The sequence below is a fragment of the Heloderma suspectum genome, chromosome 10 (genome assembly GCF_057233095.1).
Source record: "Heloderma suspectum isolate Gila_16-S chromosome 10, 16-S_ref, whole genome shotgun sequence".
Lineage (NCBI taxonomy): Eukaryota > Metazoa > Chordata > Lepidosauria > Squamata > Helodermatidae > Heloderma > Heloderma suspectum.
In genome coordinates, this window is record NC_139467.1 from 11,301,004 (window position 1) to 11,327,774 (window position 26,771).

At 48.6% G+C, this 26,771-nt stretch overlaps 2 protein-coding genes across 4 annotated transcripts; one reads left to right on the plus strand and one right to left on the minus strand.

Moving 5' to 3' along the window:
* The first annotated feature begins 14 nt into the window (after positions 1 to 14).
* Positions 15 to 12,436, plus strand: LOC146337681 (zinc finger protein 574-like). The gene is made up of 2 exons (XM_084815087.1): positions 15 to 93; positions 1,101 to 12,436. Exon 2 carries the CDS (start codon positions 1,120 to 1,122, stop codon positions 3,724 to 3,726), a length of 2,607 nt encoding a protein of 868 aa, XP_084671213.1. The 5' UTR covers positions 15 to 93; positions 1,101 to 1,119; the 3' UTR covers positions 3,727 to 12,436.
* Positions 4,782 to 26,167, minus strand: GSK3A (glycogen synthase kinase 3 alpha). Of its 3 annotated transcripts, none has more exons than XM_084815092.1 (11): positions 25,812 to 26,167; positions 23,129 to 23,316; positions 22,958 to 23,041; positions 21,137 to 21,247; positions 17,697 to 17,827; positions 14,171 to 14,277; positions 13,537 to 13,634; positions 12,857 to 12,952; positions 11,002 to 11,188; positions 9,595 to 9,696; positions 4,782 to 9,408 (listed from the first exon to the last, which is right to left on the minus strand). In XM_084815092.1, exons 3-11 carry the CDS (start codon positions 23,021 to 23,023, stop codon positions 9,332 to 9,334), a joined length of 975 nt encoding a protein of 324 aa, XP_084671218.1. In that variant the 5' UTR covers positions 23,024 to 23,041; positions 23,129 to 23,316; positions 25,812 to 26,167; the 3' UTR covers positions 4,782 to 9,331. The 3 variants fall into 3 exon arrangements, with proteins under 3 accessions (XP_084671218.1, XP_084671217.1, XP_084671216.1); XM_084815091.1 differs by lacking the exon at positions 25,812 to 26,167 and adding an exon at positions 25,013 to 25,352 and having other exon boundaries at positions 23,129 to 23,313; XM_084815090.1 differs by lacking the exon at positions 25,812 to 26,167 and adding an exon at positions 25,013 to 25,352.
* Between the last annotated feature and the right edge of the window lie 604 nt (positions 26,168 to 26,771).

Here is a 26,771-nt window from a genome sequence, read left to right on the forward strand (position 1 = left end):
TGCAGCCTAGGCCCAGCCGGGCCCGTGTGAGGAGAAAACAGACAGGCGGAGAGAAAGCGGCGGTGGCCGGAGCGGGGCAGGCCCGCGGGCCGGGTGAGTGTGGCGCTCCTCCCACCGCCCGAGGCCCCTTCCGCCACCGGCCTCTTCCTTGTCCTCTTCATCCTCCTCGCCTCTCCTCCTGCACTCACCTCCCCGTTTCTCTTTCTCCCCTTGGGCTGCATCGCCGTGATGTCCTATAGAGCTGTGGGGGACAGAGCCCCCTGCCCCAGACCAGCAACACGTCCCTTCTCCCCACCTCACAGCAACGTCTCTTCCCCATTCAGTCTATGGGAGCCGTGGCACTGGAAGTACGGGAATAAATATTGGGAGCGGGGGTTGTGCGAAAAGAAAACGTGCAAACTTGAGGAAGGCGTTTTAAGGCTGGCACCAATTGTTCCCTTCCCACATACCTCGTTTATCTGCTCTTCAGATACTTCCGCCTACCACAGCAGACCTCTCTCTACTTTATCATTCTTTATTTTTCTTGTTACTCCCTTTCACCAAGGATTTCATGGTGGCATATTTATTTATTGCATTTATACCCCGCCTTTTTTCCTCTTGCAAGGAACTCAAGGCGGCTTACATGATCCTCCTCCTCTCCCATTTTATCCTCACAACAACAACCCTGTCAGGTGGGTTGGGCTGAGAGTCTGTGACTGGCCCAAAGTCACCCAGTGAGCTTCCATGGCCGAGTGGGGACTAGAACCCGGGTCTCCCGACTCCCAATCCAACACTCTAGCCACGACACCACACTGGCTCTCATATATGGTTTTCCCCTTGATCCTCCCAACAACCTTTCAAAGGTAGTTAGGTTCATTATCTTAATAAAAGTGCCCCCTTTCCCCTCTTTAATGTAGAATACCCACAAGTTCTTTTGTTGGACTCCTGTCATATTCTCATACCATATTTTGGCACATTTGAAGAAATGTTTTGCACTTCCTTTTCATGCTGAAAAAGCCATACACCTGTGGGTCAAACTGTTAGTTCTGTTTCTCCCATGTTTTCCCCTTTCACATTCTGTCAGCCCTTTAACTCACCTAGGTTTCTCTTTCCCTTTGCAGGTCTGAGCCTGCAGGCATCATGGCAGAGGAGCTGGCTCCATCTTTGTTCTTCCAGCATCAGTTCATGTGCTCAGAGTGTGGGCTCCTTTACAATACTTTGGAGGGGGTGCTGATCCACCAGCAGACTCATCTAGGTGAGCCCCATGAACCTACTGCTGCTGCCACTGTTGTGGACACAGGGCCCCAGCAAGACAACCGCTACCAGTGCCTGGAGTGTGGATGTGTCCTTTGGTCACCTGATGAACTGTTAGCCCACCAGGAAGTGCACCCCAGGGAGGTGCCGACTCGCCCTCAACCTCCACCAACTACCACTGGACAGATCCGCTACCAATGCAGTGAGTGCAATGAACTCTTTCCTTCTACTAGCCTGTGGCTGGCACACCGCCAGACACACCAAAAACAAGAGGCTTCAGCTGACTCCCACCTGTCAAATCCACCATCTTCCCAGCCATCTCCCTCACCTCCATCCCAATCATCGGTTCCACAGACCTCCCAGTCAGCTTCGCCAACACCTGTGCAGCCATTGGTTCGATCATCCCCCCAGCCAGTTCCACCCATGCATCCCTATGAGTGCTCAGAGTGTGCCTGTCTCTTCCTAACACCTGAGGAGCTGCTAGAACACCAGGGTGAACACTTTACTGAGATTGAGAAAGAGAGTGGGGAATCGGCTGAGGTGGCAGCACAGGAGACTTGCAGTCCCCATGTGTCCCCTCTGCCGTGCCCTGAGGAACCCCCAGCAGTGCCTCCACCTGCTCAGGCCTTCTGCTGTAGTGAGTGCAAGCAGGCTTTTGGTACAGTGGAGGCCCTACAGCGCCACCAGCAGGAGCACATGGGGAGCAATGAAGAGTTTCTGTGTGGTGAGTGCCAGCGTGGTTTCACAACAGCCAAGCGGTTGTTGGCTCACCAGCGGGTACATGTGGATGGTACATATGAATGTCCAAATTGCAACAAGATCTTCAAGAAAGCAGCATCCCTCGAACAGCACATGCGCATCCACAAAGGCGAAGCGCTCTACCTGTGTGTGGACTGTGGGCTTGGCTTTTCTACAGAGATGACCTTGATCATGCACCGCAAGAGCCATACTGCCAACCCTCTGCATCGCTGCCACTGTGGCAAGACGTTTAGCAACATGACCAAGTTCCTTTACCACCGACGGACACATGCTGGCAAGAGCGGGGTTCCACCCGCTCGTGGAGCAGGAGACCATGCAGCTAGCCAACCTCCTGAGCCAGCAACCAATGATGGGGAGTCAGTTGTGAATGGCTCAGTCTCGTCCTTCTCTTCTCCTCCAGGGACATCAGCAGAAGTGCCGAGTGCTGGGTTCCTGTGCCCTCAGTGTGGAAAGGCATTTTCTACTCACATCCGGATGGTACGGCACAAGCGGGTAGTCCATGTTCTGGAGCGCAAGCACAAGTGCCCTACTTGTGGCAAAAAGTTCAAGAAGCTGGTGCATGTGCGAAATCACCTGCGGACACACACTGGGGAAAGGCCATTTCAGTGTTCGGAGTGCGGCAAGACCTTTGTCTCCCAGGCAAATTTGGCACGACACCATGTGACGCACACTGGAGAGCGCCCCTACCAGTGCCAAGTTTGTAACAAGCGCTTCACTCAGTCGTCCAACCTTCGCCAGCATCGCCTCTTGCACGTGGCACCTAATGGAGAGGGGCCCCACTCTTGTGAAGACTGCGGTGCAGCCTTTTCCCGAGCCCACCAATTGGCCCTGCACCGGACTGTGCACACAGGGTGTTTGCCCTTTCCTTGCCCAGACTGTGACAAAGCCTTCCCACGCCGTCGGCTCCTGGAACTCCACCGGCTTAGCCATTCTGGGCATGAGCCCCACTGCTGCCCAGACTGTGGTGCTCTCTTTGTGATGGCTTCCAAGTTGCAGGAGCATCGCTGTGCCAGGCGCCGTGAGCAGGCGACACCACAGTCTTACCCCTGCATGTCTTGTGGCAAGTACATGGGCTCACTAGCCAAGCTGGCACTGCACCAGCTGGTACATTCAGGCCAGCGTCCTTACCCCTGCCCACTCTGTGGGAAAGCCTTCACCACCCCCAGTGGGTTGAGTCGGCATCAACAGCGCCACGCCGGCCTGCGCCCTCACAAATGCCCTGTTTGTGCCAAGACATTTGTGGCAGCCTCTGGGCTGCAGCTACACCAGCGCATCCACACAGGTGAACGCCCTTTCCCCTGCCCAGACTGTGGCAAGGCTTTCCGGCAGGCTACCCATCTGCGGGAACACAGGCGCCTGCACACTGGTGAGCGTCCCTACCGCTGCCCAGACTGCGGCAAAGCCTTTGTGCAGTCCATGCACCTTGCTGAGCACAGGCGCATTCACACTGGCGAGCGCCCCCACCCCTGCCCCCTCTGCCCCAAAACCTTCAAGACACTCTCCAACCTGCGAAGCCACCGCAAGACTCATACAGAACATGCTGGTGGCCAGGATACACTGCAGTCTGCTGGGTCTCTTGTGGCTACTGGCCAGCCCACCCAAACTATCATGTGCACTGAGTTGGGGGAGACTATTGCTATCATTGAGAGTGCTGAACCTCTCCCCTTGGTGGAAACTATAGAGATCTACCAGGCTACTCTTGATGGCAATATCCAAGTTAATGCCTTTGTATAGGGTCTGAACAGCCCTTAGCTCTTCTGTGTTCAAGAGTTGAATGCACATTAGCAGGAGGTAGAGTACAGCTTCCTTTCTTCCATGCATACATTTTGCATGCTTCTCCTGGCAGCAGAGCCTGTGTGCCCATCACACAGTGCCCAGATGCAACCTGTTCAATTTTTTACTGGGGCCTAGCTCCAATTCATGTGCCTCTTCTGGAGAATTTCTTGGGACAATGCCTCTTTTGTGCAGGGGGTGGTGCTGTGGAATGGGATTGGACCATCCATCTCTGCCATGACACTGTAAATTTTTTTTAAAGTCCTGTTTTACTCTTATGTTTTCTTCCAGTTCTGTCTCTATTTGTGGGGCTCTAGATCTGACTCAATACTTAAAACATGCCCTCCTACCATTAACTTGCCTATTCAATTATTCCTCTGTTCCTAGGAAATAGATCATATTATTTCCTCTTAATCACATAGAAATGAAAGCAAAGCATTTTCATGATGAGACCGTCTTGCCAGATCTTGATACAATGGGCATATCCCTATCTTTGATCATTTTACAGAAGGAAGTGTTCCACTGATACAGCCTGTTCTGATCAGAGTTGTGGGAGATGAAAGAAGCTGTGTTTGTTAAAGCTCTCTTCAGCGCAGGAGACAAAACTACAGGGTTCCTGTTTTGTTTTGAATGTGTGACTCTAGCTGAAGGGCAGGTCCAAGATTTTTTTTTTTTTAAATGATGGAAGGAAGCCTACATAGCTATTTTAGGTTACAAGATACTTTGATTTGCCTTCAAATGGCAGGAAAGAGAATCCAGGATTTGTAAGATGTTTTCCAGAAAGATTAGCAAAGTGGGGAAAGGAAGCTGTTATTTCTGTGACCATGAACTTCAGCCAGGAAGCTTGTTTGTGTTGAGTAGATTATATTTGGTCCATCAGGGAATGGCCACTTATACTACTGCTGTGAAATAGCTGACCTACAAACTGGATCTTCTATGGCTCTTGTAGTTAGCAGTTTTCTTGTGTTTATGTTGGGATACATTAAGATAGCTGAAGATTTTTTTTCAGGACAGCATGAAAAACTCAGTTCTTAACTTTAGCAAATCAGGCATCTTGGCTTACATGCATGGGAGACTGCCTCTGGAATTTGACCTGGAACTCTTAACACAGGGTTGAGAGTATCAAGCAAGCCTGAAATATAAGGGCAAATCTATGATACCTTCAGTAGAAAACTGGTCCTGATGCACCAACTTACCAAGCTTCTCTTTGGCTTGTGTCAGGGGGGTTATATACAGTTGGTTAATGTCAGTTGATGAGTTTTTAAAATTAGCAGGAGCCAAAGGATGAAACTTTAAAACTTTTCAACCAGCTATGGTTAAGCAGGGAAGGAGAAAGGTGAAAAAGCTACTTTGCAAATGAAGGTTTCGTTCATGCTTTTATAATTGCATTGTCACAAATACACACTATAGCTGCCCTTTCCAGTGTCCCATTTTACTGCAGGCTAGCACACACCTGCAGTCTCCTTTGCTGCAGTCTTCTGCTTTTTCTGTTCCTGAACCTTGTAGTCTGTAGACCAGGGCAGGCAACATGGTGCCTGTGGACACCAGCATGCCCCTAGACTGGGGGCACTTTTCTTACTGGCAACTGGATTGCTTCAGAATGAAGTGGGAGCCTCTAGCTGCTGCTACCTTATTTTCCTATGAATGCCTCTGGGCAGGTTACTTGTCATTTGTTACTAGCCATGCCCACCCATGGCAACCATTTTATGATTGTGCCCAGCATTGTTTCTCAGATTTCCAAATGTGCCCATGGGCCCTAAAGGTTGCCTACCTCTGCCCAAACCACTCTTATCCTCTCCTTGCTGCTGTGCTATAACCCACTTCTGCTCCTGCACCCTAAGCCGATGTCAGATATTTTTAAGCATGTATGTCTAAAAACCTGCAGGATGCTTGCTTCATCAGCTCCATGTAGGAGAGCAATATTTCTAGCAAGGAGCTGGTATTGGGTGTGGTTCCCTACTTTAAGTACACCTTGTGTATCACCAGTTGACTTTTCACCATGTGGGTGCAAGTCCTTCGTCATCAGGCCAGAAGTGGGCATGTAGAGAAATGTTATCATAGAACATCTAGAACAGCAGTGGGTAAACCTGTGACCCTCCAGATGTTTTGGCTTACAATTCCCCTCAGCCCTAAGCAGCATAGCCAGTGGTGAGGGATGATGGGAATTGTAGGTCAAACATCTGGAGGGCCACAAACTGCCTGCCTGATTAGTCACATTTTTACATGATTACGCCAAAGGCAGAGGCCAGGTTTTCAGTTCCAAACAGGCTGCCTATCCAAGTTAAGCTTTCAGTTAGCCAGGAAATCTTCAGATGGTAGAATGAAGATTTGTGCTTATAAACTAGTATAAAATGGTTAAACTAAGATACCCCTAGTTAAACTGACAGAAAATAAATGAAGGCCCTTTCTGTGCTACCAAGTTGACATCTGCTGGTTTGAAGCAGAAGTTCATTATAACACACGCACACACACGAATAAAATACAGTTGGGAACTTAGCTTTATCACAGTGAAAAATGTATTGCTTTGAAAGGAGGCAGTTTTTTCCTACTCCAGCTTACTCTTACACAAAAAAAAATTATGCACAGAATCCAGGAAAGCCAGGACTACTATTAGAGCTGGGTGTGGAACCAATTGCACCCCTCCAACTGTTAAAAAAAAATAAATACCACGCCTGCTTTTTGCGTAACTGCACTAAGTATTCCCTGGCTGTACAGTAATACAGTAAGAAATTATATAGAAAAATATGTACTTGACTCACAACTGCAGTTGTATCACATTTGTTAGAGCACGTCCTTACAAGCACCTCTATAAGACCAAGAAATTAGGGTTGCAGATTCTACAGTCTGCACCATTTACAGTGGGTTGCATTTCTAAAACATTCACAAAAAATATTGTGTTAGGACACCTTGGAGACCTTGTGGCCTAAACTCATGCCACAATGCTTAACAGTAGGTTAAAGCAGATCAGCTACTAACCAGTGACAGTGATCATATCAGATAGGAGTATTCTTCCTGATGATTCTTTTCTCCACAGAACTGAAATTTTTGTGGTGGGGCATGACGTGATGAAAATATCAAATCATCATAATTACAGCCATTATGTGAACAAAATGCTCTTCCCCCTGCTCTGCACCCCAATCTGTCCCTTAGGAAGAGATTGGAAGATGGCCTGGACTTGCAGGCCCACTTCCCTGACAGGAGGTGCAAATAACCAAACCATGAAATCCCATCCATGGCTATTTGAAGTGGGGGTATCTCTTGCCTCAGACTTTAACTGCTGAAAGCTTGGGGGGATCCCACATTCAAGTCATCACAGAATCTCACCATTCAGCTTTCTTCGAAGGAAAAACACACAAGCTTGAGGCCTAGGCCTGATCTTCTCCCAAGAGATATGAGATATTAACAGAATTTAGGGTTAATACACAGAGGTTCTTACACATGTCAAGTAAGGGCTTTCTTCAAGCATGACATAGCAAATATGAAAGCATGTTCATCAAGATATGCCAATGTCTGTCTCCCCAGGACATGTACATTGGACAAAACACAGACAGGTTATTGCATTTGCCTGTCTACATGACATTTGTATGCCTTTTCCAATCTGGAATCGCTTTATATTTAGATAATTCATGATCATTCACGTAATCCCTGTTGACAAAGGGAGCAAGTTAGAAAGCTGAAGTCTAGTTTACCAAGCTCGCGGCGGGGGAACATACTGCCTTCCAGATGTCATTGAGACTGCAGCTCCCCTCATCCTTTGCTATGCTGACTGGGGATGTTGGGAGTTGCAGTCCATCGTGATCTGGAGGGCTATGCATTCCCCATCCTCGACTTGGACATCTCTAAAATCAAAAATATTTGTGGCATGCAGTCCTTGTTCCCTATGTTTTAGAGACTAATGTTTTAAGAACTGCATTTTTAAGCTTGCATAGTAAAACCGTGCTTGTATGAATGGCACTGAAAGAACCGAAGCCCAACAAAGCAGAAGTTTCCAGCATCATCTTTGGAGGTCTTCCTTGTAGCTGGGAGCACCAAACTCTTAACCAACAGGGATCCCACTCCCACAAATCTCTGCAAGTGGCTTAACCTCACTGCCATCCCTAGGGCCATGATGATCAGCCTTAACTCATCCACATTAATAAGACCCTACCTCCCCCACTGCACCTTCTGTCCAGTATTCATAATAAGCAGCCCCATGCCATTCTTTCCGTTCATGCCAATAATTTATTGAACCGGATGTCTGTACACAGCCAAAAAACCTAAGAAAGAAACTAACACACAATGTTGGAAGGGAGAGAAGGGCAGTGATGAGGATGGATATTGGGGTGAGGGAATTTATCCACAGGCTGCACCCTGGCTCCCCAGGGGGAACCCTCAATCCTAGAGCGATTTGAAGGTGGCGAGGGAAATGGGGTTTAGGGCAACCATTGCAATGTTGGATTAAGAAAAAAATGGTAATCTATTTACAGGGAGAATGGTAAAAGGAAGCTGTTGTGAGGGAGGGATGGGGAAGAGATGTATTTACAGCAGGAGGGGGTGGGCAAGGAATTAAAACTTGCTTCCTCCATGCTCCTTTTGAGAGTCCCACGTCCACATCACTGATTTGCGGTGCTGGGGAGGGGTCTGCTACAGGGAGCAGACACAGCTGAAGTTGAGAACAGGCTTTTGCCATTTACCTGCTTAGTTGGGGAAGAAGAGCTCTAATACCAGCCCATATAGGCAGGAAAAAAAGGATTTCCCACAAGAAATTCAGGTGCTATCGCTGTTGGGAAACTGGAGGAGCAAGGAATGGTTGGCCATGGCCCTCTCACAACCCAAGGCAAAGGGGAGAGGAGTTTCTTGTTCCCAATAAGAGATTGTGGTGGAGGCACAGCCAGCAAGTGACAAGGCTTGGGAAGGAAGAAATGTCAGGAGGAGAGGAATGGTCCTAATTCCCCACCTGAATGGGACAAATTGAGTTTATTGGGATAAAAAACTGACCCGCTTAAAAATACAGCATCCGTGTTTCAGAGGCAGACAGGTCTGGGATGTGGGAAGGACACCTGGTGAGGGGACAGTACGTGAAGGGCCACAGGGTTCGAGTTCAAAGAGTGTAGGTGACATGAGTTTGGAAATAAAACCTTTTTTTCTCCATGGGATGTTAAAAACGAGAGGAACTTAAAACTGAGTCGGGGCATACTTGGGGATGGCAGGAGGAAGAGGAAGGGTGATGGCGGCAGCTCTCAGGTCTCTCCCCCTCCCTAGAGGCACCAACCTGAACTGCTTTTGAAAAAGAAGGGGAGCCCTTAAGCCATGGGAATTTTCTGCCCTCTCCCCATGCCGAGGCATCATGGGACAACATGGGAGGGAATTGCGAGTGATTTGGGGAGACAGGGACTTCCCCCTCCTCCCGCCCAAGCAGCCATCTCATCTCCAGTTGGCCTTCCCCTTGGCTAACGGGAGGCAGGCTCCACATGGTCCCCCGGGCCACAGCTGCTTTCCCCCACCGTTCACAGTTCAGAGAAGTCCATGTGGGTGGCCTGGAGGGTAGGGGGTAGTGGAGGGACCTGCCCCCCGGCCCAGCGGCCCCTCAGGATGTGTTGGCAATGGGTCCTGCTCCATCTCCTGGCGTCACCTGGCTCCTGTCAGTTCCCATTCTTCCCTCACCTACAGAAAGAGAGAGAGGAAATACTCAGGTGGAGTATTGAACCCAATGTTCTATTCCCAAAATGCGTCAGAAAGAGCTAATGGCTTACTCCAGTGCCCCAGCACAAACAAGGACAAACAACCCATTCCCTCTACTGTTCTCTCTCCAAAACTCAAGTCAAGCATCATGAGGAGGAAAGCACTCACTGTGCGCAGACGTGGAGCCAGACACAGATCCCACTGAGCCAGCCTGGGACCGAATGTGTGGTGGAATGAGGTTTGAATTCAACCCTGGCTGAATGGATAGCTCTGCAAGGGAAGAGGGACAGGATGAGGCACCCACATCTTGTCAATTAAAGTGGGGTCTACTCCATGAAGGGGGGGGGGGTTCAGACATTTTCTCAGATTCCCAAAACAGCTGCTTGAGCCTCCCAAGATGTAGAAGTAGAGAATTCCATTTCTGAGGTTCTGTTTCAAGCTTAGAATCAAGGTTTTAAAAAGAGCAATACTGCAAAGGCCCACAGAGTGCTTAACCTCTCTTCACAGGTAAAAGCCACTTTACTAATCTGATACTGGGATCACTTCAATCCCAATTAAGTCATTGTTTTAAGAAAAATGAGGTGTATTCAACCATCTAACACAAAAATGTGTAATTATGGATTCGTTGTTGCAGGACAGCTATGCAGGGATGGTATCTAATGCCTGTGATGAACCCAACATTGAAGCGGGGGGGCGGGGGGGGCGGTAGCAGACTCTTGGTATTTTACTCATAGATGTTTCCTTTTAATTCTAAGCTTCCTTCAGACATGAGTAAAGAAAACCCCACTCCATCCTCTAATAGTTACCACCTCTTTCTCTTAACTGCTGCACAAACATAAGGACAGATAGGTATATTGATGGCACAGCTGGATCAACATGAAGGAACTACTGTGTTGTTAAGTAAGAGCTGACCACCTTGGGGTCATTTAGCCTTTCAGAACCTTAGAAGCAGTGTTTCATTCCCTACCCAGTTCTATTTAATTGAGGTCCAGCCCCAATGTCCCTTTAGTGAAACCCTACATGCTCACTTGGGTGTACGTGTGTGAGAAAAGGTAGGCCAAACATCACAGAACAATCAAGCCCTTTATTGTAGAGAACCCATGGAATCTGAAGTGGCATGCACTAGGGCGGAAAGCTTTACATCAGGGATGGCGAATGTGTGGCCACTTCAACTGCAACTTCCATCAGCCCTAGCCAGAATAGCCAATGGTGAGGGATGATGGAAGCTGCAGCCCAATGACATCTGCACAGGCACACGTTCCCCGTCCTGGCTTTACAATACTGACCCAAAAGGAGGTATTCGAAATGACGCCAAATGCCGAGGAGGGTTAATAAGCAAAATTATTTTCAAAGTGTGGAAGGGGAGTAGTAGAATAAAATGGCTCAACAAAAGTGCTCATTTGACTCCCAGTTCGATTCAGGAAGAAGGTAAAATGCCCACCCAAGCCTCCCCTACCACATGTTTGTGCTTTCTTAAGACTTGCTTAACATTTTGACCACCCAGTTCAACTCTCTCGTGCCCTAACCCCTGCCACTCCCCCACCATGCCAAGTAGTCCAGATCCCAACAACTTACCCACAGGGCTGAAGTTGAAGAGTGGGGGCAAGTCACGGCCGTTGGGCAGCCGAGCATTGGGTTCTCGCAGCTCATCAAAGAAGCTGTTGGCACAGGCCTCGAGCGGGGAGAGGCGGGTGGCAGGCGTGTACTCCAGCAGCCGGCTGCACAGCGAGATGGCCTCAAGTGGCGTGCGAGGCTTGAACACCTGGCATGAGGAGACACCCGAGGCAAGGGCACAAGATCACCCACAAGCCCAAAATTTCCTGCCTCTTAAATCCAGCCCAATGCCCCCATGCTGCAAATCCTCTGAAGATTAGGGAATTCTCTAACTGACAGGAGCTGTGTGAGCCAGTAAATTTGGGGTTCACAATGGTGACTGTGCATCCAACCCCTGCATTTAGGAACGTAGAAAGCTGCCTTATACTGAGTGAGACCCTTGGTCCATCTAGCCCAGTTCTTCGACACTGACTGACAGCAGCTCTGCAGGATTTCAGACAGGATTCTTTCCCATTGAACCTGCAACCTTGTGCATGCAAAGCAGGTGTCTACCACTGAGCTATTGCCCCTTTTCTAACAAATTTCTAATAGATGAAGACACACAAGCCAAATTATGCCAAGATTCACCACAACGGGTGTTAAGACAGCTTTGCAAGTTGTGCTTTCACCAATGACTGCTGTCATGAACGGTCACCCTGCTCATTTTGCATGCACCTGAGCTTTATCTAAAGATGGGCACAGGCACCATCTACATTTCATAGCCTTTTGCCCCCGTTTACATTATTTCTCTCTGGACATACATGACTGTCAATTGAAGATAACACTTCATGCATCTGGTGACGAGGGCTCTACTCCACAAAAGCTTACACTGCAGTAGATTGGTTAGCAAGGAGTCTTGTGGCACCTTAAGGGCTAAAAAGTAGTCTGGAGTAGGGACTCCAGCAGCCAGCACAGTTATCAGCTACTCCCTATGGCTCTGCCCACACACAGAGCTAAGAGAAGACTAGAGTGACCTACAGCCCCAATCTGGCAGGACTGAAGCTGCCATCTGGGTGAAAGGACAAATGACACAGACAGGGGGAAACCATTGTATCCCTCCCTATTTCTATGGTGTAAGCCTGGCATTGGTGAGGAGAATCTGTCTCCACGTCCCTCTCCCCACTCTGAGCCATTTGCTCCCTCTGCATTTTGCCCTGTCAGCCCCTCACCAGAAAAAAGAAACTGATACAATGCCAAATCCTGCAACACCCACTAAAAATGCTGCTCAGGTTGTGTGATGGAAGTTAAACACAATTTATGCACATTTTCTGCACAAGCCTAGTTTATCACATTGGAGGGCTTTTAAGAATAGAATTGCAGAGCCCCTGGTAAATGACTTGGAGGGATTTATTCCAAGAGCCAGTGTGGCATAGAGACTAGAGTACTGGACTCATTCCAGGGAGATCTGGGTCAAGGACCTGCTCAGCCACAAAGCTTACATGGTGACCTTGGACCTAATCACCTACCTCACAAGGCTGTTGCAAACATAATGAGACTGGAGATCAAGTTTACTAGCCTCAGCTCTTCAGGAGGAATCACAGGATACAAAATGTAAATAAGTGTTCTGCAAATATACCACCCACAATCGTTTGTACTCAAACTTACACAAATAATATGGTTTCCCAACTTTCTGTTTTCCTTGGATGCAGATTTTCCACTTTTTAAGCATCGTACACTTAAGTCTGCCTCTGCCACAGTCTCCGCAAGATACACACTGCTAGAACTCCTGAAGTTCTCCTCCTTCATTAATACCTTAGAACCCTCCACAATCTCATACAGTGGAAAGCTGCACCCCCACACCATCCACCTGTCCCATAAACTCCCCAATGCTTTTTACCTTTATCCAGGGGTGTGCTTTGATCTGGGGGAACTTGAACTCCGTGTAGTTGGGGTTCATCTCTCGGATCTGTTCTCGCGTTGGTGTCCCCAGCACCTGGAAGGGGTAGGAGAAAAGAAAAAATGTCACACCCAAGGCTTACTCTTGAAGTAGACTGGAGGAAATGAAGCTTGGTCACACAGCATATTGGGATGACCCTTCAACCCACTCTTCATGGCCCACTGGCACTCCGATGGGGTAGGAGAAACCCTATTCAAAGGACAGGGAAAATAAAAACAGTCCTTTATATTACCATACTTTCCCGTGGAAGAGGTAGATAAGTCGACAGCAAGTTTTAGGCTATAGCAAACTTAGGCCAATGGCTTCCAAAGCCTGCTTGTCCATCTTCGCCACCATTCTCCTCCTATCCTAAATTGTGTGTATTCAGAGTTGACACAGCATGAAGGGGAGGTGCAACAGGCCTGGCTAACATCCCACATGAACCAAGTGTGGATACCCCAGATGCAACACACAGAGGTTACCCAGGCAGGCAACACACAGAGGTTACCCAGGCAGAAAGCGTTACAAGGTAGAATGTTTGAAAACCACTGAGACAGGCCATGCCAAACAAGGATGTCTATTTGGATTCCTGGGCTGGAGAGGCTTAGCAAAAAAAAAAAAACAGGTGATCGGTTCATTACCTTGATGATCTCCACCAGCTGGTCCACTCCACTATCCCCAGGAAAGATAGGCTGCCCCAGCAGCAGTTCTGCCAGCACACAGCCAGCAGACCAGATATCTAGGAAAGGAGCAGAAAGGTACTTCAGTGGCAGCTGGCTTCCTGGGATAGGAGCAGCATCGCAGGCCTACAGCTGGGATTCTAGGAGCCCAGATGTCAAGCTTCCACTTTGTTACAGTCACTAGGTAGAGTAGACACTATTAGAAGAGCTCAGCAAGTTAGAGTACCTGCTTTGCCTGCCAAGGTCCCCAGTTCAATCCCCAAGCATCTGCATGTAGGGATGGGAAAACACACCCATCTGAATCCCTGGAGAGCTGCTTGCCAGTCAATGTAGAAAATACTAAATTCGATGGAGAAATATTCTGACTTGGTAGAAGGCAGCTTCTGATGATCTTATGGCATAGGGGCAGCTAGGCCATATTGTACCATACATCTGACGATGTTTCAAGCAGCCACCCCTTCCATTCATGTGTGAAACAGTTCTCCTGTCTAGCCAGATCCCATTAGTTTGTTACAGTGGGACAACATTCACTTTATCTGGGTGTCTGAAGGGCGACGACAGACAAGATGCATGGGGGGCGGGGGTAGATTCTCACCTATGTTTGAGGTGTAGTCAGTGGCTCCAAAGATGAGCTCTGGAGCACGGTAGTAGCGAGAACAGATGTAGGAAACGTTGGGTTCTCCCCGCACCAACTGCTTTGCACTGAAAAGGGAAACAGCAAAGTATGGGTTTCTATAAAGAGCCAGTGTGGTGTCGGACCAGGATAGGGGAGGGTGGGGTTCAAATACCTGCTCAGGTTTGGAAGCTCAGTGAGTGACCTTTCTTTCTCTAACCTACCCCACTGGGTTGTTGTGAGGATAAAATGTGAGGGAAGGGAAAACCTGAATATGCTGCCCTGAACTCCTCGGAAGAAGAGATATAAAATATATATAGGGCGGGGTGCAGAACCTTAGACCTGGGGTGCAGAACCTCAGACCTGGGGTCCCAATTCTCACCCCTCTCCTCACCCCTTTCCCCTAACCATAGATTGTTTGGGGGTTTCCTGGCTTTTGTGTAGTCCCCCCCCCCCCCGCCAGACCCCTAATTTTAAAGGTTGAAATGCCTCTCCTAAGGCTTAATTACTGGCAATTCATAAGAAGAGCCATGCTGGATCAGAGCAAGGACCTATCTAGTCCAGTATTCTGTTTACACAGTGACCAACCAGCTGCTTGTGAGAAACCCACAACTAGGACATGAGTGCAACAGCACCCTCCTGTTCATATTCCCCAACAACTAGTGTACATAGGCAAACTGCCACTCATATAGGTAGCATATAGCTATCAGGACTAGGATCCATTGACAGCCTTCTCCTCCATGAATTTTAAAGCCGTCCAAATTGGAGGCCATCACTACATCTGGGGTAGTAAATTCCATAGTTTAACTATGCATGGTGTGAAAAAGTCCTTCCTTTTATCTGTCTTGAATCTCGCACCATTCAGCTTAATAGGATGATCCCAGGTTCTAGCATTATCAGAGAGGGAGAAAAATGTCTCCCATTCCATTTTCTCTGCACCATGCATAATACTTTTGTACACCTCTATCACGTCTCCCCTTATTCAACCTTCTTCTAAGCTGAACAGTCCTAGATGTTTCCTCATAGCAATGCTGCTCCAACCCCTTGATCATTTTAGCTGCCCTTTTCTGTATTTTTTCCAGCTCCACAATATCTTTTTTTAGTGCTTTAACACTAAAATATACTGGTATCTTGGCCCTATCCCTTTTGCCCTACTCACCGCTGGAATTCATAATCCTTGATGAAATTATCAGGTCTGGGAGAATTAAAAGGGGGCTGCCAGGGATCAGAAAGCTAGCAAAGTAGGTCCCAGGTAAACTTCCCCAGGAAAGCATTCCACAACCACCAGGGTGCCAGCACAAGAAGGCCTCTTCTCTCTCTCTAGGCCCCCACCTCACCTCAGCTGGCATGAGCACCCAGAGGAGGACCTCTGAAGCATACAGTTGGGCTGATGTGGAGGCCGGTGGTCCTATTTAATGAGCATAAATATTCTTCAAAACTAAAAAGGAAGGACCTAGTTTTGAAGCCCAGGTTTCAGGATAGGCAGGGACAAGAATCAACCCAAGACAGAATGAGTAACATGCCATTGAGCTATCACCTAATTTACACACTAGGAGAAGATCCCCCACCCTGATTAAAATGTTATTGACACAGGGCTGTGCATTAATGATTCCAGGAGAGAGCAGAATGTGGCATCAGCCACAGGATCCTAAGCATCACAGCTTTCATTTAAAACACATGCATCCCATGGGCTTTTAGCCCATAAGGTTGCACATCTATGATGGAGGTGTACAGCTCATGCCCAGGGAAGTCTCGGCCACCAGCCGAGTTCCAGAGTGTCCGAGTGTTCAACTCCTTATCCCACACAACTAGCAGAAGCAACATAAATGATGCAAAATGATAAATTACAAAATAAGGAATCATGTGAAGTAGCTTAATTTATACAGGTTTTGCTTTCCTTGCAGAAAAGTTAGGTTCCATTGGCTGCATATACAGTAATGCACAACTTTAGTAGTAAGGTTGCCCTTTGATTATGGAGTTTTTAAAGTTAAAATCAGCCTTAAGTCATCAATTACATGAATTAAGTTGATGAATCAATTACATCAAGAGCCAGCATATGGTAATAGTTAAAACGTCAGACTAGGCTTGGGGAGACCAGAGTTCAAACTACTGCACAGCATGGAACTCACTGGGTGACCTTGGGCTAGTCACCATCTCTCAGCCTCACCTACCTTACAGGGTTCTTTTGGGGCTAAGAGTATTGGGGGAGTACATATACTGCCCTCAGTTCCTTAGAGGAAGTCTGCATACAGTGAAAAACCTCAACATCGTCGCTTTCTTGAGATATCAAAAGCAGTATGAGATCTCTTGCATTATAAGGTAAGTTAGCACCCATTGTTAGGTGAAAAGGAATACCCTCCCTAGTGAGGTCTGCTTGGCACCAACGTTGCGGTGGTTCACATGATCCAAGTAAGCCACAGTGACTTATTTAAGTCTACAACAGCCCATGGGTTATTGAAGGATTGTTCCCCCCTCCAACAAGCCATACTGCCTGGGTCTGGATGACACGACCAGGGTGGCAGTTATGGAAGTCATGCCCGCCACACACAGTGATTTAAATAAGCCACCATGCCTTATAGCTGTTATAACCCCCATGGGCTGTTGTAGGATTATTGGAGGGTTGTTCCCCCCTCCACCAAGCCATGCCACCTGGGTTTGGACAACACAACAAGCCACGCCTGGGTGGTGATTACGGAAATCATACCACTATTTAAATAATTATTTAGATTGTGCAAACCAGGTCGCTGTCATCTTTTCACTGCCAGGTGAACACCTTCCTCTACTCCCAGGCTGATGTGACTTTTTAATGTTAGTTTTTAAAGGTCCTGGTAGTTTTATTCTTATATTTAACTGTTTCAAACTGTTTTAAAATGCTGTATGTTAAAGGTATTTATATTATGTTTTATCACGCTGTGAATTGCCCAGAGACCTTTAGCTATTGGGTGGTACATAAATGTAATAAATGAATGAGTGTGGCTTGCGATGGCAGCTTGAAAGGGGGCAGAGAGACATGAAACACAGTGACCTGGTTCAGAGCACATGAGAGCCCACCTTCATTCATCCCTGGGGTGCTGCAACACCTGTTGCCTGCCATTATGAATATGCAAGCCCCAGCCGGGGGTTACCATGGCTTGTAGGGAACCAATGCCACAGAGGTTATTTCACCTTCCAATAACCTCTGCTGCCTGGGTTTGCATGACACAAGCCACAGCAGCCCCCAGCCGGGGCTTGCGTATTCATACTGCCAGGTGGTACATGCTGCAGCTCCTCATGGGTAAATTAACCCACAATGGGCTATTGTGCTGTGTGAACTGGCCCAATGGAAGCAGAATGGCATATATGGATGTGAAATACCAAACAAGTATTTGGATGAAGATTTCAAATCAGGCAGAGAGAAGCAGATCTACTCGTGTGTTTGGATCAGCTGGGCAACTTGTAAATCCATCAAACCAAGTCCACTGGACAGGAGCCGGTGCTGCAAACAGCTCCCCTTTCATGCCTCCCTCACCTGCCAAAGTCACAAAGCTTCAGTACTGCTGTATCTGGGTCCACTAGCAGGTTCTGCGGTTTGATGTCCCGATGACACACACCTTGAGAATGGATGTAAGCAAGACTGCGGAACAGCTGGTACATGTACACCTTGGGGGCGGGGAGAGGAGAGAGAAGACAGGCTTTTAGCTTAAACAAAATGAAACAATGGCATAAAGAAGCATTCACTGTTTTACACACAGTGCCTGGCTCATCCACTGGTACCAATGTAGCAAGTTTAAGCAGGAGAAAGCACTTTTACACAATGTTTAACCCAATCTATGGAGTCTATTACCATGGATGATATGATGGCCATTAGCATGCAGCTTTAAGGTAACAAGAATACAATGGCCTTGTTGTACCAGAACAACCCCTCCAATTGCTACAGCAGCCAGCCATGTTTTTGGGAACTTGGACAAGCAACGCAAGAAGGTGATAGCTCTCTCCTCCATTGTTTGTCCCCAGCATTCCAAAGCAGACTGCCTCTGAAAATTGAGGTTCCATTTAGGCATCTGTGCACATCACCCTTCGTAGGCTTCGCCTCCACAAACGCCTCAAACATTCTTGAAGCCATCTAAGCTAGTTGCCTTCTATGTGATAAGAAGACACCAAAGGATTTGTGGCAATGCAGCCCATGGAGTTTTCCTGTGAAATGGAAGAAGGCGGCTTTCCTGTTGATATTTGTAGGGCTGCTCTGATTCTAGAAGTGCAGGCAGGCCAGGGAGCTTAGGGGAGGTGGGGGTGGAAAAGTCAGGCCCCAGGAGGGGTGAAAGGAGATGCTCAAGAAGGCCAGGACTGAGACACGGGGGCTGGAAGAAGGAATAGTCCCAGGGGAATGAGGGGAAAAGAAGCAGGCCAGAGGGAGAAGTCCAAGAGGGGAAGAAAAACTCAGAGAACAGGTGCATATGCCCTATTTAAGAAGGCCAAGGTTCATATTGATTTCCAGTCAACAGCTAATCATTGGCCACAGGCCTAATCACTACATCTTCCGGTATAGAATTCCATACATTAGTTAGGGGTTTAAATAGCTTTAGGTGTGCTATGTTTTGTTAGCTGCTTTGGGCATCTCCATTAGAGGAGAAAAGTGGGATAGAAATTTTAGTATAAATTATTTGACACGTGAAAGTGTAATTCCTTTTGTTTGTCCTGAGCATGGTATTATATAAAGACACAGAGATCAGAGTCTACCAGTACCTGCCATCCATGCTAGCCGTGATCATCGTCCCCATGTTCAACCATGACCTGTCTCTGACCAGGAGCTACTGTGGATCAACAGTGGAAGGGCATCACTGTCACATCACTAATGATGAGCCTCCTTTTGGCCACTGTCAGGTAACGGAATGTGGGACAAAATGTATCACTGGTCTGACCAGACAGAGCCATTCATGTCCTTACGATTCTGTACAAATGGAAAAGCTAAATAATGGCTAATGGCACTGTAGAAATGTATCTCAACATTAACATCCTGCCTTTCGAGGACAAGAAACTAAAGGCAGCTTACAAATGAAAAAATGAATCACAACAAAATTAACACCAATCATAATGAAACAGGCAGCAGTAAGGAGAACAGGGCACCATCAAAAACGTACTCATGGGGCAGGAATAGTTTTAAAAGGACACAGAAAATTATGAAATCCCAAATGATCGGGGGGGGAGAGAGAGACAGACCAGGAAGGTGGATATATTGCAGTTCAAGGCGCAGCAGCAGCTTGGCCACGTGGCGCAATAGAGACCAAAGCTGTTCAAGTAACATAAGGGAGGCCAAGGAAGAGCAAGCCCATACTTAGTGTGTGGAAAGCTTCCTCCCAGCATTTCCAGCGAGAAGGATCTAAGGTTGTAGGTGCTGGGAAAGACCTCTGCCCAAGACTTGGGAAAGCTGTTGCCAGCCAGAGTAGGTCAGACTGAGCTAGAGGAACCACTGGCCCAACTCACTACCAGGCAGATTCTTGTTTATATTCACAGACAGCTAGCTGCCGTCTCCAATCTGGTGCCCTCCAGCTGTGTTGGACTACAAGCCCCATCATTCCCCGCCAGCATGGGGGTTGTAGTCCAACACACCTGGAGGCCATCTACTTTGAGGAAAGCTGAAATGGATGCAAAATGGATATTTAGAAGTCTAAAAGTTAGCCAAGAGGCTTAAAGTTAAACACAACGGAAATCCACCCCACTCACTCAAAAAGGAAAGCAACATCAAGTGAAAAGATAGCTGTATTTGGGGAAGGGCAAATAGGAATGAGAACACCTTAGAAGATGTCTTATTCTTCACTGAATAAAGCACAACATTTAAATTCACAGGCAGGGGGTTGGTCCATCTTCCTTTCTCCCCACAAGCTCTTTCCAACAGGGATCCCTTTGTTTTAACCTATTAATGTTTGATGCCCCAAAGCCAAGACAGCACCCTCCCCCAAGCTGGTGCCCTCCAGATGTGTCAGACTACATATCTGAAGGGCACTAAGTTGGGAGAAGGATGAAACACAGCGAAGACTCTCAACCCAAATCATCCAAAATCAGATCTTTCCAAAATGACAGATTCCAATTGGCTCTATAAAACCTGACACCTGTAATGAAATCCCTGTCAGGTCAGAAAACAGCAGCCTTACCAGATACACACATTAAAAATGTACAGGAGGTTCTTGCCCCTTCAAAAGACATAGGCGGCAAGAGATGCTTTGTGGCTAGTGCGACCTTGACAGGACGACTTCTCTGTTGTAAGCAGGAACAGATGTTCCATAATGGGACTGTCTGTAGCACAGTCAGGGATTCTGCACCATTATACCCCAGGGCCACATGTAAGCTGCAGTTGCACAGCGTGCACCTCATGGTATTCTGGACAAAAAAAGTGTTTCCAGAAGAATCTCAACTTTCAAATTAAAAAACAAATTAAATCAAGTTTCTAATCCTTATACCTCCAGAGCTATGCTTGCATGCATGTTGGCAAAGGCCGCTGAAATCTGAGAAGCCAGAAAGGTGGCTGAACAACACTTCTAGCAGTTACAAATGGAGCGTCAATGTCTTACACAGCAGCTATTCTCCATACCTAGATAAGGCAGAATGATTCAACCATAGTAAAAATGCCCCAATTGAAACTTTGGGTTAATGCGCTCAATGTGCATAACTTACACAAGCTGAAAAAAAAAAATTAGTAAGTACAGATTTGTTTTATATCATGGATCACACATCATCTTGATGGTATCATATGGCACTGGGAGCAAAGAGAATATGGTTAGCATACATTATTGGCAAAGACAGGGCATACCCATCTGAGAACTGGCCATTTCTAATCAGGGGATGCTCTGGGTCTGCCAGATTGGAAAGGCACTGGAAGCCACTCCTGCCCGCCTCCTTCAATCCTCAGCATGGAAGATACAGTGACTGCCATTTTCCTGGATGCCAAAGTATTCAAGGTAGATGGACACGTACCTTAACATAGATGACGGGGATGATCTGTTTGGCTTTGGTGAAGTGGCGGGCCACACGATACACTGTCTCGGGTACGAAGTCCAGGACTAAATTAAGATAAACCTCATCCTTCTGCAACAGATTGTTGAGAAGAGGTGGGTGAGATGAAACCTCCAGGCCAACTCCACCTTATAAAACAGCAGTGGACAACATGGGACCCTGAAGGGTTGCCTGTGCTGCCTATGGGCTCCTGTTAGAATTCCAGCTTTCATTTAAATACAAAATAATAATAAAAGACTCTAGCAGCAATGGAAATACAAAAATGCAATGGCAAAAATGCTTAATTTCTAGTATGAGAAAGGCTTGAGTAGGAGGTTCCTATCTGGAAGACACAGCTGAAATCCCAAGTGTGGAGAGGCCAGTTCTTGCTTCCTCAGAAGTAAATGCCAAGACATTCATGCTCAAAGGCATTCTGCTATTACTACCTTCAAGTATTTCTCAGCTCATCTCCAGCAATGAAAACACATCCTGCAGCAGAGCTCTGAGGAGCTGTGCCTCAAATTAGGCTTTGGCAAAAACACCAAAGGATTGGAAACAAGGAGGTCAATTAAGGGAAGTCTCAGTTTGGTATTGCTATTAGCTTTGCCTTCACCCCTACAGCCTGGATTTAGGAAGGAGCCCACAGTCACCAAAAATAGCCAGTTATGTCTCCCAACTCTCACTACTTGAAAGTGAGGGATGAAGATTCCTCAAGGCCTGACAAGTTTTTCTGGATAGAAATACTGCAGAATAAGGACAAGGCATCTGACAATTCAACTGCAGCCTTCTTCATGCAAATCATGTTTAGTTACATACAACTAAGTAATGCAAATTCACAAAAGCTTTTCCCAAATGGGTCTTTTGGAGCAAAAGAAGAGCTAGCGTGCCATCACAGTTAGACTATGACTGGGAGACTGAGGTCCAAATCCCCAGTTGGCCACGAAGGCCTCTTGGCAGTGTTCACTATGTCTGAACCTGACTTGCCTCAAAAGGCTGTTGTGTGGATAATCTGTGGGGTGGGGGGTAGAACCATGTAAGCTATCCTGAACTCCTTTGAGGAAGAACAGATATAAATAACAAACTGCAAGCTGTTTTACCCCACATACACAAGATTACGTCCCTGCACTTCATGTTACTTAATCCACATCCTCTGCTTTGTATTTGTAATCACAAACAGAGATTGAAATTCTCAAAATACGGGGGGGGGGGAGAGAGAGAGAGAGAGAGAGAGAGAGAGTTGTGTGTAGTGGAGGGAAATCTACCCAGATTGTGAAAATGATGGCGGTTAAAGGGCATTCACCTGGGCCGGTTAAGTGATCTTGCATATGGATCCTTAAAAGTGTGGGGCAGATGTGAGGGGGAAGATGGGCACCACTACTCTTCCATGGCCTATCAGGTGCAGACAGACTTCAAGTATGTTAAATCTACTTTGTGTTTAATTATGTCTGATGCAAAAGACATACACTTAGAATTAAGCAATTCTGAGCCCAATAATTGGTTTTGAGTAGCAGAACAGAAGGGAGTTCACAGTCCTTCCACACAAAAATCCTCTCCTGTTTACTCCAAGCTTTCTTCATTTCAACAATATAATTTAGAGTGTGTGTGTGTGTGCGTGTTGGGGGGGGGGTTCATTTTGTCACTGCTATTTTTTAAAACACTGAGAGTCAGAAATCCTTGCCAATCTACTGTAAATTACCCAGAGATCTACCGGTAGATCCATATCTACTTTCTGCCCACCCCTTGCTTGTATGACCACCCAGAGCAAACCACCCTCCTTTCTCTCTTCTTCCACACTTTCCTCACCTTTTCCCCACTTGAGTAGAAGAAATACCGCAGGCGAACAATGTTGCAGTGATCCAACTTCCGCATGATCTGCAGCTCACGGTTCTGAGGGCAAGACAAAGAAAGATCAAGATGAGATGTAGAATCCCAGCAGCAAAATCTGCAAGACAGACCCTTTCCCTTTCAACTCACCTTGAAGCGTTTATCTTGCAACACCTTCTTGATAGCCACTAGCTCACCAGAATCTGCTAGTCGGGCCTGGTACACGACCCCAAATGACCCATTGCCAATGACCTTGATATCGGAATATGAGACTTCTTGGGGGCGGTCAGGGCCCTGGCCGGGTGTGGCAACCACAGTGGTCACCTTACTGCTGTCTCCTGTTAGAAGGGAAATATTAGAGACCAGGGATCTGAGATCCAGGTGCAAGCCCCAGTTTGCTCCAAGCAAGCTTGCCCTCCACTATCTGAATATGTATCTGGGCCCTTTCCAATCCCTCCAAACACAGTTAACATGAACATCCTCAAAATGCTTCCAACCCCAAATAGGAGACAATTGACAGATCTAGGGCCAACCTGAATCAACTCACAAATTGCTTCATCACTTAACCCAGTGGCTTGCATGCTCACACCCTATACTTGACACCCCATATCTACCATTCCTGACACAACTCAGATTGGTAGGGGAAAATCTCAGATAATTCCCTACATTGCAGCAATGCCCTACCAAAACACTTTTATAGCAAGGAACAGCAACTCTAGGGCCGGGTATCAAATGTGACCTTTTAAGATGTGATCCTTGAGCCTCCCCCAACTGCTAGTCAGAAGGGGAAGGGAAAAAGGGGCAGCTACAATAATAGAACTTGCAGCCAGGTCATTCTGAGGTTAGGAGGGTTTCAGCCTACACCCACTCTTCCCAAAGTGGACTGTACTAATGCTTACCTGAGCGTTATTACTTATGTCCTCGTTCCCAAATTTTTGCACTGAAAATTTCATGCTTTTTGGTTTTTACTTGGGTGCCAGTCTTCCTCCACCCAACACCTTTGCCTCACACCACCTTTCAACCCCACACCTGCACCACCATATCTGGGCTACCATAGCCACGCCCATTCTGCAATGTCTGTTACCAGGCAACCAGCCTCTACTCCAGCTCTCCCTACTCTTTCATCAAGCATCATCACCTCTCCTTCCCCTGCTTCGGCTAGCCCATCTTTCATTGCAAATCCTCAGGGGAAGGCACCATGCCGCTTCTATACACTCTGCTCCTCTCAGCACCAGACAGGCGCTAAATAAAGGTTCAGCAACTGCAGCAGTGGGTCATAGGCAACCTGCTCTAACCCCATGGAAATGAACACTCCTGGCTACCCTCACTAACCTCCCCGCTTCAATGATTTCATCCTGACATCACTGGTGTAATTCTGGACCCCTTGTCCCGCCACTGACCTCAAATAGCTTCTTTCTCCAAGCCCTGGGCCTGCCAGCACAGAGCCTGAAGCCCTCGCAAGATCTCCCTTGCGCCAACCCGCCCAGCTTTCTCTTCACCATCCCCCTCACGTGTCAAGCAACCCATCTCTCTCCCGCCCTGGTCCCCCTGAGCAAGTCCTCCCTCACCCTGTCCCCGAACAAAAGCAGAACCCCAGAGGCAGCCTGCTGTCCCTCTCCGTTTGCCCCCTTCCTTCTGCCAAACCCCAGAAGCCCCCAAGTCACCGCCACATTGCTCCTCCGAAGGCAGGTGTGGCTCGCAGTGACTCCTCCCTACCATCCCATCTCAGCCAACAGCTTCCCATCTCCTTACAAGCTGCCCAGCGCCTTCTCCCCAAACGACCCCCTCGCCCAGCCTCTCTCTACCCCCCCGTATTTCCCCCCGCTGCCCTCTTCCCAACCTCTTCCCCGCTCCCCCTTCGCCCTTCCAGACTCCCCGCCACCCTTTCCTCCTCGCTGGGTTGATTTCGCCCAAGCCCCCTCCCCTCCCCTCCCCTCCTTCTTTGTGTCCGCCCCCTTCCCTTCCTCCTCCCCCTCCCACCATTCATTTCCCCCTCCGCCTCTTCCCCCGCCGCCTCCCCCCGCCGCTACTCACGGCCGAGCTTGAGCCCCGGGAAGGCTCCGACCGACGTGCTGGTCCCGCCTCCCCCCGGCCCAGGCCCGGCAGCCCCCCCGGGTTTCGCCCCCGGCGCGGCCCCCGAGGTCGGGCCGGGCGCGGCGGGGGCCGCGGCGGGGGCCCCGACGGACGGGTCTGCGAAGGAACTCGTTCGGGGCCGGGAAGAGCCGGCGCTGCCGCTGCTCATGGTGAGGCCGGGACCGGGTGAAAGGGAAGGGGGGCCGCGCTAGCTGGCTGGCTCTGTCTGAGGCGGCTAAGGAGCCGGCCCAGCCCGGCCCTGTTGCAAGAGCGGGCGGGAAATGGAGTCCTAGCCACCGTCCGCCGCCTTATCTGCTACGGAAGAGCGGACTCCATTTCCCAGAAGCGCCGGCTCATGGACCAGCCCTTCGGGCTCCTGCCGAAGGCCATCATGGGACATAGAGTCCCTTCATCCCGCGGCGTTCCTCTTCTGCTAGGCCCGGATACTACACTTCCCAGCGTGCCAGACGCACACCTACAGCCTGACGCAAGGAAGGATGGGAAACAGAGTCCGTAGTGGCTCAGCGCCTCGCCCGGGGCTTATGGAAAGAGACCACGTTTCCCAGCATTCTCAGCGCGGGGACGGCTAACCTATCGCAGAACGAGAATACAGCGGCAGTCATGCTCAGCGGGGAAGAAACGCCGGAAGGAAAGAGGGGGAGGGTGCCATGGATCGCGGCTGCGCAGCTTCACGAACTCTCGGCCGCCGGGAAGCGGGAGGAGACTTAACCTTGTGCCCATTTGGATCCGTTACCGTTACCTCAGTCGGATCCGCACTGAGGCCCATCGGGCTGCGGCGCAACACACGACGGGAGGCGCGTCGCTGCTGTTAAGGCACCGCTCTCCCGAAGTGCTCAGCGCGGGCCCCGTGACTCGAATGGGGCGCCTGACTGCAATGCGTGGACTACAGCTCCCGTCGTGCACGCAGAAGAAGGGCTGAGGGAAATGCGGGGGACGGATCGAGGCCGCTGCAGCCCCGGGGGTCGTGAGACCCTTTGGCCCCGTCAACGCGCAAGGTAGACGCGTTGCTCACGAGGCGGGCGACCGCCTTGGAAGGGGCTTGCTGGAGCCGCCCCTCGGAGAGAAGAGGGCAGTTTCCGGCACGCGGCCCGATACGAAGAAAACGCGCGCCTCCCGTCGTGCGCCGCGCTGCGGAAGAAGACACGCCTCCCGTCGTGCGCCGCGCTGTTCCCGGAGGAGTTTGTGGGAGATGTAGTTCTTAATCTGAATGAAAAGTCTCGTGCGATTCAAGCAGATTAGCTGATTCTGATATTAAAAATCACAGCAACAGACTCTGCGAGCCCCAGTTGTTGAGAATCCAAGACTCCGCCTAGGGGCCTTGATGGCTTTTTAGTAAATAAGGCGGTATATAAAAGTTAATAATAATAATAAATAATAGGCTTCTCCCCGTACTATCACCGCCATGGAGAAAAGTAGAGATGAATCCATGCAATATTTATTTGTATACTTTTATCTCAGCTTTTCACCGTGGAGCTCAGCGTGGCTGTGTCATACATGACCTGCCCATATTTATCATCAGAACAATCCTGTGAGGTAGGTTATGCTGAGTGAATTTAATGGCTGAGTGGGGATTCGCACCAAGGTCTTCCCCGTCCTTATCTAACACTCTCTTCCCCAACCTGGTTCCCTACAGATGTCTTGGACTACAGCTTCCATCAGTCCCAGCCAGCATGGCCAAATGATCAGGGAGGAGGGAACT